This window comes from Chiloscyllium plagiosum, unplaced genomic scaffold (genome assembly GCF_037043375.1).
Source record: "Chiloscyllium plagiosum isolate Xiang-an unplaced genomic scaffold, Cpla_swu_hap1 HiC_scaffold_2, whole genome shotgun sequence".
In the NCBI taxonomy this organism is placed as follows: Eukaryota; Metazoa; Chordata; class Chondrichthyes; order Orectolobiformes; family Hemiscylliidae; genus Chiloscyllium; species Chiloscyllium plagiosum.
Window position 1 is genome coordinate 44,346,700 of NW_028270140.1, and position 16,105 is coordinate 44,362,804.

Sequence of the window (16,105 nt, forward strand, 5' to 3'; positions counted from 1 at the left end):
ACCCCTTCACCTAACACTACGGGCAATTTAGCATGGCCAATTCACCTAACCTGCACATTTTTTTGGGATTGTGGGAGGAAACTGGAGCACCTGGAGGAAACCCACGCAGATATGGGGAGAACATGCAAACTCCACACAGTCAGTCGCCTGAGGCGGGAATTGAACCCGGGTCTCTGGCGCTGTGAGGCAACAGTGCCAACCACTGTGCCACCGTGCCGCCCAAATGTTACGCAAAGTTATTGCAAGGGTGTTAAAAGTTGCAAGAGTGTAAATATGATGTGTGCGCTTCTATATGGTGTAAAATATATGCTTAATGGAGAGGACTTGATAAATCATGGAAATTCCCTTCATTCCACATTTTCTCATTTAATTATACAGAAAGAGCAAGGGCTAGGATGTAGGTTTAGTAACTCAATAATACTCAATAATAAATACAGTGGCTTATCTTTTCTTGAAATTCCATCATACAGAAAAAAAAGGATTTAAATTTTCTGAACAACAAGGAATTTGTTGTTGTAGTATCAGGGAGATCAGATCCATAATCTTTGAATGATTCCTGAACTCTAAATTGCATAGCAGAGCAGATTGCAATGAATCCACTGTAAATAAAAGTAAGCTCTAGGACATGAATATGACCAACCCAGTTATTGCATATGGGATGACTGCTAAAGATTGCCATTAGAAATATCTTTATTTAACGAATATACAAAATTTTGTTTCAATCCAAAGTTAATACTATCAGATTCATTGTTTTTTAAGTATTAAAGGAATTTTCAAAATGTTAATTTCACGATGTTTATATGTGTTCTGTACTGACATTATTGATAAAACTTCTTCAAGAACCTCTCAAAGTCAAATATCCATGTACTTGTAGGTATATCTGGCCTAAGTATGCAAGGCAACAGATTTGGGCCGCTACCATCATATCAAGTTTGGGGAGGTAAGGTGCCATACATACAGGAATAGCAGACAACTAGATTGTATGTCGTATGAGGTAACAGATTTGTCATGATATCGCTGAATAGTGGAACAGTTTTGCAAGCTAAATTATCTTGTTTTTATTTACAATCGTAAGAGATGAAATGCTAAAAGTTAAAGTGGTACCTTCAGAGATTCTTAAGGTGTCAGGGAGCACTGAAGGCAACTCTCAAGGACAGTTTAAATCATTTTCATACAAGAATTGAAAGTATAAATATTTATAGGCTCGTGAAACAGGCTATTCTATTCTTTGGAACTCCAAGTAAATCCCTAAAGAAATGGAACTGGAACTTGCAGCTGAGCTGAATCAATAGGATAATGAACAACTGGAACATTTATCTTTGTTCTGAGTCAAGGTAACAATTTTATAAGGAACACATAGCTGAATGTTGCTGCGCTTCTGGTTTGTCACATCCTTGACAAGACCTTCTTTGTTGTTATTATACAGTAACTTTAAATTATCCATAAGAGTTAATTGACAGCTGTGGTTATTGCATTATCTCTCAGTAGTGAACAAACTTATCAAATGGAATAAGTATGTGAGGTCAAAGTAAAATAACTGTCACATTTTCTGAAGCCAATGAATAACAATGTAACATAAGGAAAAAAAACAGTTGTAATTTCAGCCCTTTACTGCTCCACTCTATGGCAGTCTGTAGCACACTACGTCGGCGCCAAAAAAATTACTGGATCTAATTTTCGACCTGTCTGTCATTGGCTTTCTGGCTTAGAGTCATTGAATCAGAAGTCAGCAGCACAGGAAAAGACCCTTTAGCGAATTGAGTTTGCGCTGGCCAAAAATAAACCACCAAATTAATCTAAGCCAATTGCCAGCACTTTGCCCATAGCTTTGTACACCTTGGCATTGCATGAGAACATCTAAATACATCTTAAATTTTATGAGGGCTTCTGTTTCTCGCACCTTTTCAGACAGTGAGCTCCAAATTCTTACCACCCTCTGGATGAAAAAGAATTTCTTCATATCCCTGCTAAACTTGCTGCAGCATCAATTTATGACCCCTGGTCAATGATCCCTCCATCAATAGGAAAACTTACTTCCTGCTACCCGATCTATGTTCCTCAATTTTATTTATCTCAAATGTGAGCTCCATCATAACTCCTTTGTTCCAAGGAAAAGAAAACCCAGTGTGATTTTTGATTTTGATTTTATTGTCACTACTACTCAAGTACAAAAGCATGGGAGTACAATGAGAAGTGTGTAATGTGGCCACACAAGATGCCATCTTAGGTACAAATATCTAAGCAGAGAATCTTAAGAACAAGGTAAAAAGAAAGAACAGTCTCTCTTCATAAACACTCCAACCCAGTCAACATCCTACTTTATCTACTCTGCAACCTCCCCAATGTAATCACAACCTCTCATAGAATGTGTATTCCAAAACTGCAAAATGGGACTGTGCTCACCATGGGCACACAAAAATTGTATAAACAAAACTGTCAGTAATAGAAAACCCAGAGCCAAATACATTATTTGATGTAACTCAAGTAATTAATTTATTATAAAGAAAAGTTTTACTCAGTAGTCAGCTTTTTAAAAATCTATTTTTCTAATCAACCTGTTCAGAGATGTTATCACACACCTCTGAAGCAGGTGAGACTTTAACCCTGGCCTCTTAGTCTATTTAAACTGCTTAAGACAGCTTCAGCACACATGCTGAGATCATTATGGCCTTAAAAATTCAACCAAGCATTCATAATTCCTTAAGAACAAACCCTTGGGAAATGGCAATGAACAACTTTATTAAAATTGTGGAACAGGTGGTTATGATTAGATTAGATTCCCTACAGTCCACACCAACCCTCCGAAAAGTAACCCATTCCCCATATTCACCACTGACTATGAACAATTTAGCATGACCAATTCACTTAACCTGCACATCTTTGGATTGTGGGAGGAAACCGGAGCACCCGGAGGAAACCCACGCAGACACGTGGAGAATGTGCAAATTCCACACAGACAGTCACCCAAGGCTGGAATCAAACCTGGGATCCTGGTGCTGTGAGGCAGCAGTGCTAACCACTGTACCACCATGCCGCCCTAACAATTGTTTTCCTAACAATCACAAGTCATCTTGTTAATCAAATCAAAGCACCAGGCTTGTTATAACTTTTCATTGACAATTTAAGTGAGCTTTTATTTCAAGCTTGAAGAGCAGGGGACTTAAGCCTCACATCATGGCATGTAAACTAACCTTATCCGGCATTCAAGCACAGTTACATCTACTTCAGCAATCTGTAATTCTCATACCATCAGTCAAAGCTCTTGGAACAATGAAAATATGATTTGTTTGAACTTTGCACTTAATCCAAATGTTCTTTCTGAGTTCAGCTTTCCTACCCAAGTGAATCACACCCTAACCCTACACCTTGCCAACAAATATTGGATTTGATGGAAATGGAGATGACAAATCCACATCAGCATCTCATTCGCTTGAAAGGGCCAACTCTGAAAATATCTGGCCTACAGTCTCTTTCTGAAAAAAACCTAAAGCTCTCAAATTCATGAGTTAGCAAAGGGACTTGCTCCCATACAAGAAATCAACTGCAGAAATTTGCAAAACTCGTGGTCACTGATTAATTCTTAAGTAAATAGCCAGTTTGCTAGGAGAGATATGAATCTGGAAGTTCTAGTGATTATAACAAAGTCAGCCAGATGGACCTCTTGGAATATGTGTTCCCTGACTGAGGCCGTTAATCTGGTCCAGTCAGGGAGCCCGGGTTGACAAATAAAAAGTGGTGTATCAGAGGTTCTGTTCACTCTTCGACCTGGCTCTGAAGAAGCTGAATCAGTGTCAAGGACTCTCTATGTGTAAATGAAGGGTGACTTGGTGACAGGATACTGGCCTCTGCAAAGTTATTTCAATATGATTTATGATGTAACAATGCAAGAATGTCTACTAGTTGATGCCCAACTGGACTTCAAAAAAGCCCTATAACTGGCTTTGATATTGAAAAATGTGGCAAGTGGAGCATATGAATTACAGGGTATTCTGATGGAAGTGGACGCCCTCATCAGGCCAACTGAGATGGGGAACACTACTTGAGCAAAGGCAATTGCATCGTCTCACTCAGGACATATCCTGAACAGCCCCGCTCAGTAAAATCTCAAAACAAAGCTAAGCCTTGGCCAAATGGTTAAAACTTTCTTCAAAATCCAGGCCAGCCAGCCAGTTTAGTTGCTGCCAGTATGCAGACTCAAGATAGACAAAGGATTAAGAGAACTCTTAGACTAACACCCAGGACTGCGTACACTTGGACATTCCACCTATATTTGGTTTCGAACAGTTAAATGGTTTAACAATATTCATATCAGAACCAATCAACATAAATGTCAGGTTAAATGGTCACCAGTTTCGAATGGAGGTCGATACCAGCACGGCCATTTCAGTGATCATAGTTACCAAAAGACTTTAACAAAATTAGCTCTGGACAACCCTTAAGTTTGAGCAAGACCTTGGCTAGACTGATAACCTTTACAGATTAAGGATACAACATTGATTCCGGTATGAGAAGCAGCTCGTTCAGTTACCATTGATTGTAGTGAAAGGCTCAGGCCCATGCTCGCTGAGGTAAAATTGGTTGAGAAGGAGTCACTCAGATGGGCACAACATTTTTCAATTACAAACGGTTACCTGAGTGAAGTCCTAATTAAATACCCAATTTTTTTTTCGGGAAATTCTAGGGACTATTAAGGGAGCCAAGGCCACCATGCATGTTGACCAGAAAGCAATTCCACAATTCTTCAAAGCCCATAGAGGCAGAAATGAGAAGGCTGAAAAGTGGAGGAATCATCAAACCAGTACAGTTTGTGGAATGGGCAGCACCTTTTGTCCTGACTGCGAAGCTCGACAGGTTGGTTCACCTTTGGAGGAATTTTAAACCAACAGTAAACCATTTTTCGCAGCTGGATAAGTGACCAATCCTTGCATAGAAGATTTATCCACAAAGCTAGTTGGGGGGCTGTCCTTCATGAAGCTGGACATGAGCTGTGCATCCTGGCAATTGCAGTTAGATGAGGATTCCCAGAACTATGCTACAATTAATATAAATAAGTTTGTATCGATATCTGATTTGGGGTATCATCAGCCTGTGCCATTTTTCAGTGGATGTGGGAGAACATTTTACAAGGTCTACCCTGGGTCACCGTTTATCTAGATGAAGACGACCAATAAGGGGCATTTAGAGAACTTGGACATAGTCCTTGGACATTCTCCCAGGCAACCACAGACCTCATAAGGGAAAAATGTGTGTACCAGGCACCCCAAGTAAACTACTTGGACTACAGAATCGACAAGACTGAGTTACACCCATTGAAAGATAAAGTGAGGACAATCAAAGGTGCCTTGGCTCCTACATTTATATCAGAACTTAGGTCTTTCTTTGGCCTGGTGAATTATTATGGAAAGGTCGCACATAACCTGGTTTCCACGCATTTGTGCATCCACTGTTAAAACAGGGTCAGCTTTAGGAATGGTCACGTAGCCAAGCCATAGCTATCAGGGAAGTGAAAAAATAGTTGTCAACCTCCAAGGTGTTGGCACACTATGATGCTAAGTGTTATCTGGTGTTGACTTGTGATGCCTCCCTGTACAGCACTGAGTAGTATTAGCTCATAGGCTAGCAATAGACAAAGAAGGTTTGGTGATCATATTTGGAGTCAATACCTTTACAGATATAAGTTTATAATCATAGCGAACCACACACCACTTAAAGACTACTTAAAGAGGCTAAGGCAGTGCCACACATAGGTTCAGGCCAAATTCAGTGGTTCTAATTCTAAGTGAATATAATTACAATTTGGAACACTGTCCAGGAGGCCAAGTAGCAAATGTGCATGCATTGAGCCACCTCCTACTGGCAGATGCAGCATTGGTGATACCACCACTGGAAGAGTTCGGCTGGGCTTTTCCAGCAATACATTTTTAAGTTTTAAATTTTTCAGACAAACCTCCAATCTCAACTAACAACATCAGACTTTGGATGCAGAATGATCCAATCCTGGCAAAACTGAAATAGCTGGTAATGATAGTGGGGATACCAAAGGACCGTCACATCCAGAACTGAAACCTTTTTGGACCCATAAAGACAGGATCAGAGTAGAGGACGGCATACTATTATGTGGAGCAACAGTGATTGCCCCGAGCAAAGGTCACCACCAGATACTGGCTGAACTCCACCAGAGTCACCCAGGGGTTTCCAAAATGAAGATGTTGGCAAGAAATTATGTCTGGTAGCCAGGATTGGATGTAGACATAGCTGTGTTGGTGCAAACAAGGACAAAAATTACCACCAGCAGCTCCTCCACCTTCATGAGAATGACTGGGTAAACCCTGAACTCAGGTACATATTGACTATGCAGGTGCTTTCATGGGCTCAATGTTCTTACTCATTGTGGATGCCCACTCAAAGTGATTGGATGTGCAAAGAATTCAGGCGTTAAAAACAGGGACAGCAACAGAAAAACTGCACGCATATTTTGCAATACATAGACTCCTAGAAATATTGGTCACAGATAAAACTTACCACATGGAGACTGGGGACTTCATTTTGGAAGAGAAGCAAGCGGAGAGCAACCAGGGAAGGTAAGAGGTATAAAATGTTACCACGTGGATCTGGGGCCTTCACTTCAGGAAAGGAGCTGAGCGGAGAGCAGTCTGGGAAGGTAAATAATTCTTATTCTGATTCTGAGAGAGAAACTGAAAGTTGATGTCACAGGAGAGCTGTGATTTGTTTGGCTAATAATGAGTCTGCTAAATTCGAATCTGTTAAATTGAATCTTGTTAATTTATTCAATATAACTTATTTATTGGTTACAACTTGCATAAGAGGAGAAAGTGAGGACTGCAGATGCTGGAGATCAGAGCTGAAAATGTGTTGCTGGAAAAGCGCAGCAGGTCAGGCAGCATCCAAAGAACAGGAGAATCGACGTTTCGGGCACAAGCCCTTCTTCCGGAATGAGGAAAGTGTGTCCAGCAGGCTAAGATAAAAGGTAGGGAGGAGGGACTTGGGAGAGGGGCGTTGGAAAAGCGATAGGTGGAAGGAGGTCAAGGTGAGGGTGATAGGCCGGAGTGGGGTGGGGACGGAGAGGTCAGGAAGAAGATTGCAGGTTAGGAAGGCGGTGCTGAGTTTGACGGATTTGACTGAGATAAGGTGGGGGGGGAGGGGAAATGAGGAAACTGGAGAAATCTGAGTTCATCCCTTGTGGTTGGAGAGTTCCTAGGTGGCTTGTGGTTGGAGGGTTCCTAGGCGGCTTGTGTTTGGAGGGTTCCTAGGCGGCTTGTGGTTGGAGGGTTCCTAGGTGGCTTGTGTTTGGAGGGTTCCTAGGCGCCTAGGAACCCTCCAACCACAAGGGATGAACTCAGATTTCTCCAGTTTCCTCATTTCCCCTCCCCCCCCCACCTTGTCTCAGTCAAATCCCTCGAACTCAGCACCGCCTTCCTAACCTGCAATCTTCTTCCTGACCTCTCCGCCCCCACCCAACTCCGGCCTATCACCCTCACCTTGACCTCCTTCCACCTATCGTATTTCCAACGCCCCTCCCCCAAGTCCCTCCTCACTACCTTTTATCTTAGCCTGCTGGACACACTTTCCTCATTCCTGAAGAAGGGCTTGTGCCCGAAACGTCGATTCTCCTGTTCCTTGGATGCTGCCTGACCTGCTGCGCTTTTCCAGCAACACATTTTCAGCTACAACTTGCATAAGCAGAGATACAAACTCAGTTAAAAATAAAAAAAATCAAAACTAATTAAATAAAATAAGGATGGAGGGTCAGGTGATGTGTTGTTTCTGCATGATGTGGGAGCTGGTGGACCACATTGTGGTGCCCAGAGACCACATCTGTAGTAAATGTTGGTTGCTGGAAGAACTCTAACTCAGAGTTGAGGATCTGGAGTCTGAGCTTGAAACACCGTGACACATCAGGGAGAGTGAGAGTTACATGGATGCTGTGTTTCAGGAGACAGTCACATCCTTTAAATTAACTGACTCGAATTCGGCCAGTGATCAGGGATAGGAAGGTGTGGCTGTGAGTGAGGCAGGTAGAGGGATCCAGGAGGTAGAGTTGCAAGAGTCTCAGACCCTGTCCTTGCCCAACAGGTTCAAGAGTTTTACTCCTTGTGTGGACGGGGATGGGGACTGCAGGGAGGATGAGCTGACTGACCACAGCACCATAGTGCAGAGAGCAATTCAAGTGGGGAGAGAGAAGAGAAATGTTGTTGTAATTGGGGATAATATAGTTAGAGGCATACACACTGTTTTCAGTGACCAACATCGGGAGTCCAAAAGGTTGTGTTGCCTGCCTGGATCTCAGGTTCAGGACATCTCATCTGGGCTGAAAAGGAACTGGGAGTGGCCGTGGTCCACGTAGATAACAACGAGCGAGATAAAACTAGTGCAGAGGTTCTGCTAAGGGAATATGAACAGCTAAGAGCTAAATTAAAAAGCAGAACCAAAGAGGTAATAATCTCTCGATTACTATCTCAGCCACAAGCTAATTGACACAGAGTCAATAAGAATAAGCAGGTAAATGCATGGCTCAAAAACTGATGTTGGAGAAATGCGTTTAAATTCATGGGATATTGACACCAGTACTGGGGAAGAGAAACAAATAGGACAAAATGGAAAGGGTTAGCAATCAAACTTCAAGCACACTGGACAAATGAATGAGTGAGAAGAGGGACAGTTAATACAGGAGTGAAGGTGTTATATCTGAATGCATGCAGTATAAGGAAATAAGGTAAATGAGCTTGTGATGCAGAACAAAATTGATAGATATGACATGGTGGGCATCCTGGAGACATGGGTGGAAGGGGACCAGGGTTAGGAGCGGAATATTCAAGGATATACATCCTATCAAAAAGATAGGTAGATGAGCAGAGGGGGTAGAGATGCCTTATTGTAAGAAATGAAACAAAATCGGTAGTAAGAAATGAAGTAGGGTCGAATTAACAAACTGCAAAGGTAAAAAAATTCATAGTGGAGTTATGTACAGGCCTCCAAATGGTAGTTAGGAGCTGGGGTGCAAACTACACCAGGAGAAAGAAAAGATGTATAGGAAAGGCAAAATTACAGTGATCACGGGCGATTTCACTACGCAGGTGGATTAGGAAAATCAGATTGGTAGTGGATTGTAAGAAGGAATTTGTGGAATGTCTACAAGATGACTTTTTGGAGCAGCTTGTGCTCGAGCCCACTATGGAATAGGGCAATACTGGATTTAGTGTTATGCAATGAGGCAGATTTGACAGGGAGCTTAAGGTGGAGAAACACTTAGGAGGCAGTGATCATAATATGATTGAATTTGAAAGGGGGAAGATAGATTTAGATGTAACAGTATTACGGAGGCATAAGGGAGGAACTGGGTAGAATTGACTGGGAGAGGATCCCAGCAGGAAAGACAGTGGAACAAAGGAAAATGAAACATGGTACCGGGAGAATAAGACAACCATGACTGAATAGGGATGTCAGGGATAGCATAAAAGCAAAAGAGAAAGCATATAATGTGGTAAACAGCAGTGGAAAACCAGAGGATTGGGAAGCTTACAAAGACCAACAGAGGGCAACAAAAAAAAAGGATGGATTAGGCTAAATAAGAGGGTAAGCTAACCAGTAATCTACAGTAAAGGAAGACAGTAAGAGTTTCTTTAGATATATAAAGGGCAAAAGAGAGGCAAAAGTGGACATTGGGATGCTGGAAAATTATGCTGGAGAGATAGTAGTTGGGAACAAGGAAATGGTGAGGAAATGAATAATTACTTTGCGTCAGTCTTCATGGTGGAAGACACGGGTAATTTCCCAAAAATTCAAGAGTGAGGGGACAGAGCTGAGTATGGTAGCCATCACCAAGGAGAAGGTACAAGAAAAACTGAATGACCTGAAGGTGGAAAAATCACCTGGATCAGATAGACCACACCCCAGAGTTATAAGGGAGATAGCTGAAGAGATAATGGTGGTGATCTTTCAGAGGACTGGAAAATCACTAATGTGACACCCCTGTTTAAAAAGGGAGTAAGGTAAAATACAGAAAATTACAGATCAATTTGCCTAACCTCAGTTGTGGGAAAGATCCTGGAATCCTTTGCGAAGGATGAGTTTTCTGAATACTTGGAAGTGTGTGGTAAAACAGGGTAAAGTCAGCATGGCTCCAAGAATTCCTTGAGGAAGTAACAAGCAGGTTAGACCAAGGAGAGCCAATGGATGTTATTGACTTGGACTTCAAGAAGACCTTTGACAAAGTGCCGCACAGGAGGCTACTGAGTAAGATAAGGACCCATGATGTTAGAGGCAACGTGCTAGCATGGATAGAAGCTTGGCTGTTTGGTAGAAAGCACAGAGTGGGGATAAAAGGGTCTTTCTCAGGATGGCAGTTGGTGACAAATGATGTTTCACGAGACAGAACATTGGGACCACAACTTTTCACTTCATACATGAACAATCTAGATGAAGGAACTGAGGGCATGCTGACAAAGTTTCCAGATTATACAAATATAGGTTGTGTGACAGGTAGCATTGAGGAGGCAGGGAGATTGTAGAAGGATATGGACAGGTTAGGAGAGTCGGCAAGGAGGTGGCTGATGGAGTACAACATGGGAAAGTATAAGGTCATGCACTTTGGCAGGAAGAATAGAAGCATGGACTATTTTCTAAATGAGGAGAAAAGTCAGAAGTCTGAAGTGCAAAGAGACTTGGGAGTTCTAGTCCAGGATTCTGTCAAGATAAATTTGCAGGTTGAATCAGTAATTAGGAAGACAAATGCAATGATGTGAAACATTGTACACAGTTTTGGGCCCCATATCTCAGGAAGGATATACTGGCCCTGGAGCATGTTCAGAGGAGATTCACAAGAATAATCTAATAAATGAAAATTTTAACATTTGAGTAACTTTTGAGGACTCTGAGACTATACTCGATGGAGTTTAGAAGGATGAGGCGATGAATCTATTTGAAACTTACAGAATACTGAATGACCTGGATAGAGATGTTGGGAAGATGTTTCCATTGGTAGGAGAGACTAAGACTCGAGTGTACATCCTTAGAATAGAGCGAAGATGTTTTAGAACGGAGATAAGGAGAAACTTCTTCAGCCAGGGAGTGGTGAATCATTGGAATTCACTGCCACAAAAGGCCGAGGAGGCCAGATAATTGAGTGTATTTAAGACTGAGATAGATGGGTTCTTGATTGTCAAGGAGACCAAGGGTTATGGGGAGAAGGTGGAGAATGGGGATGAGAAACTTGATGGAATGGCAGAGTAGACTCAATGGGCTGAATGGCCTAACTTCTGCACCTATGTTTTATGGGCCAGCAGGGAATTTGAGTATTTCCTAAAGTCAAAGGACATTCGACATCTAAAGGCAGCTCCAATGGTCTGGCAGAAAGAGCAGTCCAAACTTTGAATGCAGGCTTAAAGGATCAGCATACAGCTTCACTAGACACCAAACTGTTCCAATTTGATTTTAGGACCACCCGTCATGCACCTACAAGGATAACTCCAGCAGAGTAGTTCATGGGAAGACAACTCGGCACCAGGTTAAATCTAATTTTGTTGGACCATTGGGAGATGAAATGGCATCAAGGATGCAAATTCCAGACACAAGACTCCGCTAAGAAAGACAGAGTACTTCAGAGGATGAAGTTTGGTGTAGGAATCACAGGAATGGCCCTGCTTGGTGAGAGGCATAGTTGATGTGAGGTCAGGTCCTCTGACATGTAAAATTCGGGTAGGTGTGATGGTCCTGACCAAGCATGTGGACCATATGAAAGCTGCAAATTTACAAATAGTGCTGGAGTAAAACCTGCCAGGCTCCTCAATTGCCTTTTGACCTGTTACAGAACCCATGGGTTCTCCCTCTCTGGCAAGCGTTGAAGATGCTGAAAATGTGTTGCTGGAAAAGCGCAGCAGGTCAGGCAGCATCCAGGGAACAGGAGAATCGACGTTTCAGGCATAAGCCCTTCTTCAGGAATGAAGATACCTTGGAATCTGAGATGGATTTGGCAGACATCCTCTTCATGCCTTTGCTACCTGAAGAGGAGAATGAATTTCTTCCAAGAGACTCTGGGCACAAGTGGCAAGCTACTGGCATTATATACCTCCCATATCAGAAACAGAGTTAGAGAAACCTGACCTGTGCTCAGACAGCCCAGAAGGAGCTATAGAGAAAAGACAGGGAGGAATTTAGTGTTGTATCGAGGTCAGACAGCTGGATTTCATGGAATATAAATTCTCTGATTGGACCAGATTAACAGTCCCAATCAGGGATTCCTGGCTCACAGATTATAAACAGGAATGTCAGAGGTTCTGCTGACTCTGAGAGCTGGTTGAGAACCACCCACATACAAATAAAGGATTCTTGGTGCCAGGAATCCAGCCTCAGTGGAGTTATTTCAGCAGTCTTGTGATAAAAATATGGTGGCTATTTTTCAGACAAGCGAGTCCTTTCTTTTTTCTTATGAGTCTGGAAGAAGTCTTTTGCTCCTCCTTGTTTCACTGCCTCCTTTTAAAGGCACCAAGGGACATGGGGAGAAAGCCAGAATATGATATCAAGATCAGCCATGATCTTACTGAATGGTGGAGTAGGTTCAAAGGGCTGAGTGGCCTACTCCTGCTCCTCCTTTCCCTAATTAACAGCCACATTTTTTCTCCTTCTGAAACTCTTCCTGCTTGAAATTGCCTGACCCCAGAGTCTGAATGGGAAGTGAATATTGCAATTGTGTTTGAGGTACAATGATAACATCAGACTTTGAGCTACATATTCGAAGAATGAGTAAATCAGAGTCCAATATAACTGTTCCTTGGAACTGAAGAGGGCCAGAAAATTATGATTTCTATAATGTAGACAAATGAGAAGGAGGAATGAGTGGAAGTGATGATGAAAGTGCTCACATCAAAAGGCAAAGAGAGTGGTTTTGGTAGAGGAAGAAATTAGAAACAAAATGGGTGTTAATAACAGGTGTGAGTAATTAAAAATAGGTCAGCTGTGCGGAGAGCAATCTCATGCACACAAGACATGGGGAGGGGTATCAAAATGGAGGACAATGTTCATGCTCTGAAGTTGTTGCAATTAATGTTGAGTTCTGAATATTGCCTAAACAGAAAATTCCTCCAGCTTGTGTTGAGTTCTGCTGGAGCATTGTAGTTGGCCTAAAACATATGTTAACATGAAAGCAAGATAGTGCACTGAAGTGGCAAGCAACTAAAGTCAGATTTGATTGTACGGACAGAGCTTAAGTGTTCCGTAAAACAGTAAACCAATCTGTGTTTGGTTTTGTGACTGTAAAGGAGACCTCATTATAAATACAGTAGACTAGATTGAAAAAAATACAAATAAACTGCTCCTTTACCTAAAAGGTATAATTGGGATTTTGGACAATGAGAAGGGAGGATGGAAAAGAGAAAGTGTTATACCTTCTGGAATTGCATAGCAAATTTCAGTGATCGTATGTGCTACGGAGACGTGTTAGGAGTGGTGGAGAAATGTATCAGTATCTCATGGAGAAAACAGCTCCTGCAGAATGCTGACAGAGATGTGGTAGTGGCATCATGTTCAAACACTAGGACTCTGGGCACCTTCACCACCTCTTTAACTCTCTCCTCTTCCTCCTTTGTCTATACTGTAAAAACTAGCATTTTCCAGACTCCTTCAATTCTAAAGAGTCAAATATTAACATTGATTCTCTCGCCACAGATAAAACTATATGACATAGTAGAATGTGCCAACCAGCCCACTGAGTCTGCTCTGCCATTAAACCCATAACCATTGATTCCCTTTCTGATTAAAAATCTGTCTCCCTCAGCACTGAATGTACTTAAAGGCCCAGCCTTGACAGCCCTGTGTGTTAAAAAATCCCATAGATTCATCATTGAGAGAAGACATTCCTCCTCATCTGTCTTAAAAGGGTGACTCCTTACTCTGATGTTATACATTCTCATTCTAGACTCACACAAGAAAATATTTCTAACAACCTTAGATGTGATTCAGTATACTCTCATCCACAAATCCCTCTTTAGCTATAGCTTTCTGCAGTCTTTCCCCATTTATATAATACTAAGCTCTTCTATTTTTCCTGCCAAAGTGTATAACCTCACATTTTCCCACATTTTATTCGATTTGCCAATTTTTTGTCCAGTTGCTTAGCCTATCCCTATCCCTTCATAGACTCGTGTTGTCCTCATTTCATGCCTTCTCAACCAATTTTATATCATCCACAAACTTTGCAATAGTACATTCACATCTGTCATCCAAGTCATTAATACATGTTGTTCAAAATTGTAGTTCCAGCACTGATCCTAGACATCACCATCTTAAAAATGCTCTCTTTATCCCAACTCTTTGTCTTAACTTGGTTAGCTAATCGTTCATCCATGGTAATATATTAATCTCAACATCATGGACTCTTATCTTAAGTAGCCTTATGTGCGGTACCTTATCAAATGCCTTTTGGAAATCCAAATATATCACATCTCCAGCTGTGCATGGTGGGTGAATAACTGAACAATCAAAGAGCATTCAAAACTGTGTTTGAATATCTCACAATGATTGACCTCCAAATTTGCTTGTGAGACAAGTACATACTGATGTCCAGTTATCAGAAACCAACCTAAAAGTAAAGCTTTACCTCAATCATTTTGGACCATAACACAAAAATGCACATTACCTGCTACATATGAAATAATATAAACTAGACAAAGTAGCTGCATACACAAGTACTTTTGAACACTTACTTCATCTCTATTTCCTTCTGGTATTCCAGCATCCTTGGCTTTTGGACGTGTGGCAGCAAGCACTTGTTCAAGCTCATCTTTCTCAAATAGATTTGGAACCTCTCCAGAGTTGAGGATATTATTAATGTCTTCCAGGAACTCCTCCACCACTATCTGTCAGAAAAAAATCAAAATGTCAGCACAATTTCATACTGACATTGTGTAAGAATGGCAGTATCTTAAACAGGAAATATACTAAAAACTGAAATAGCACAAATGATTCTCAATAACTATATCCATAGTGTTTAAATCTTCAGTTTGTTATATTTAAAATGAAGTACAGTGCTCCTTGGCACTGACCATTTATCACGATGACAATATATACAGGGAAGTGTGCTAATAAAAGAAATATGACAAAATATCATAGTCTAAAAATTCAGCTGCAAAATACTGAATGCTCAACACTTCCTATGTTTCCAAAATGGCAAGTAAATGATTTATGAAAGGAAATATGTCATTAGTACTCCAGAACAGGTAGATGTATTTGTGGAAGGAACAGATATGGAGATAATTTCAGTCATGGGTACAGGCCAAATAATTTGTCTCAGAACAATTCAGAAAGACTAATGCAAGGAAAACCTGCAAGGCTTTGCTGCAGTTGAAGTTAGGTGTCCCTGTCTGTGTGTAGACATGGCTGACATGGGGTTTTTTGAACTACTTCTGGAAGTCAGAGAGATCTTTTGACATGTCCCAAGATAGGGGTGCAGTGTGGACTATTTGCCAGAGGAACCTTTATTCCCCTTTTGTCAGGGGAACCTTTATTCAGTTTATGGGCACTGTATTCTTGAAATTCATCTCATAAATTGGGGGTTCCTTCTGGTTGGGCTGGGACCATAAGAGCGTGGCCTTTTGCTGGCTTGAGGGGCACCATCTGCACTGGGAGGTAAAGGGATGCCCACCATAGGAAGTGAACAGAGAATCTCCAAATTAGATGGTCGAAGGATGCTGAGACAGTGGGGAGAGGGGATTTTCAGAAAAATATGGGGGAGGGAGAGGCTGCCTAAGGGGTGAGAATGAGGAACATAGGTCTGAAAGTGAGGGACAGGAAAGCCGTAAAGAAGACAGAAAAGCTTTAATCCTGTCAACAATGGAAAACACTGCTAATTAGAAGCGCATTAATTCAAGAGCTATTATATGGGGGAAATTTACAGGGAACACAATCGTAATGAACAGTTTCAATTATTAAAATTTCAATCTGGGATCAAGTTTGAAAATGCAGTAGAGAAAGCAAAAAAAAAAAAGAGTATTAATTGCTTTGTTAAAATCTCTTGGTTTTGGGCATCTGAGGGAAAAATATTAATTGTGACTTCACTCATCTGTGAGAGATATGTTTTGGATGATGGCTTTTT

At 41.4% G+C, this 16,105-nt stretch overlaps 1 protein-coding gene across 1 annotated transcript in view; it reads right to left on the reverse strand.

Annotated features, from left to right (window-relative positions):
- The window catches only part of dnah6 (dynein, axonemal, heavy chain 6), a gene marked incomplete at its 5' end in the record, with an annotated part of 301,703 nt that overhangs the window by 137,019 nt on the left and 148,579 nt on the right, over positions 1–16,105 (reverse strand). Inside the window, one exon of the mRNA XM_043705917.2 lies at positions 14,718–14,870. Within this exon, the coding sequence (XP_043561852.2) occupies positions 14,718–14,870 (153 nt within the window). The remainder of the gene's footprint in view (positions 1–14,717; positions 14,871–16,105) is intronic.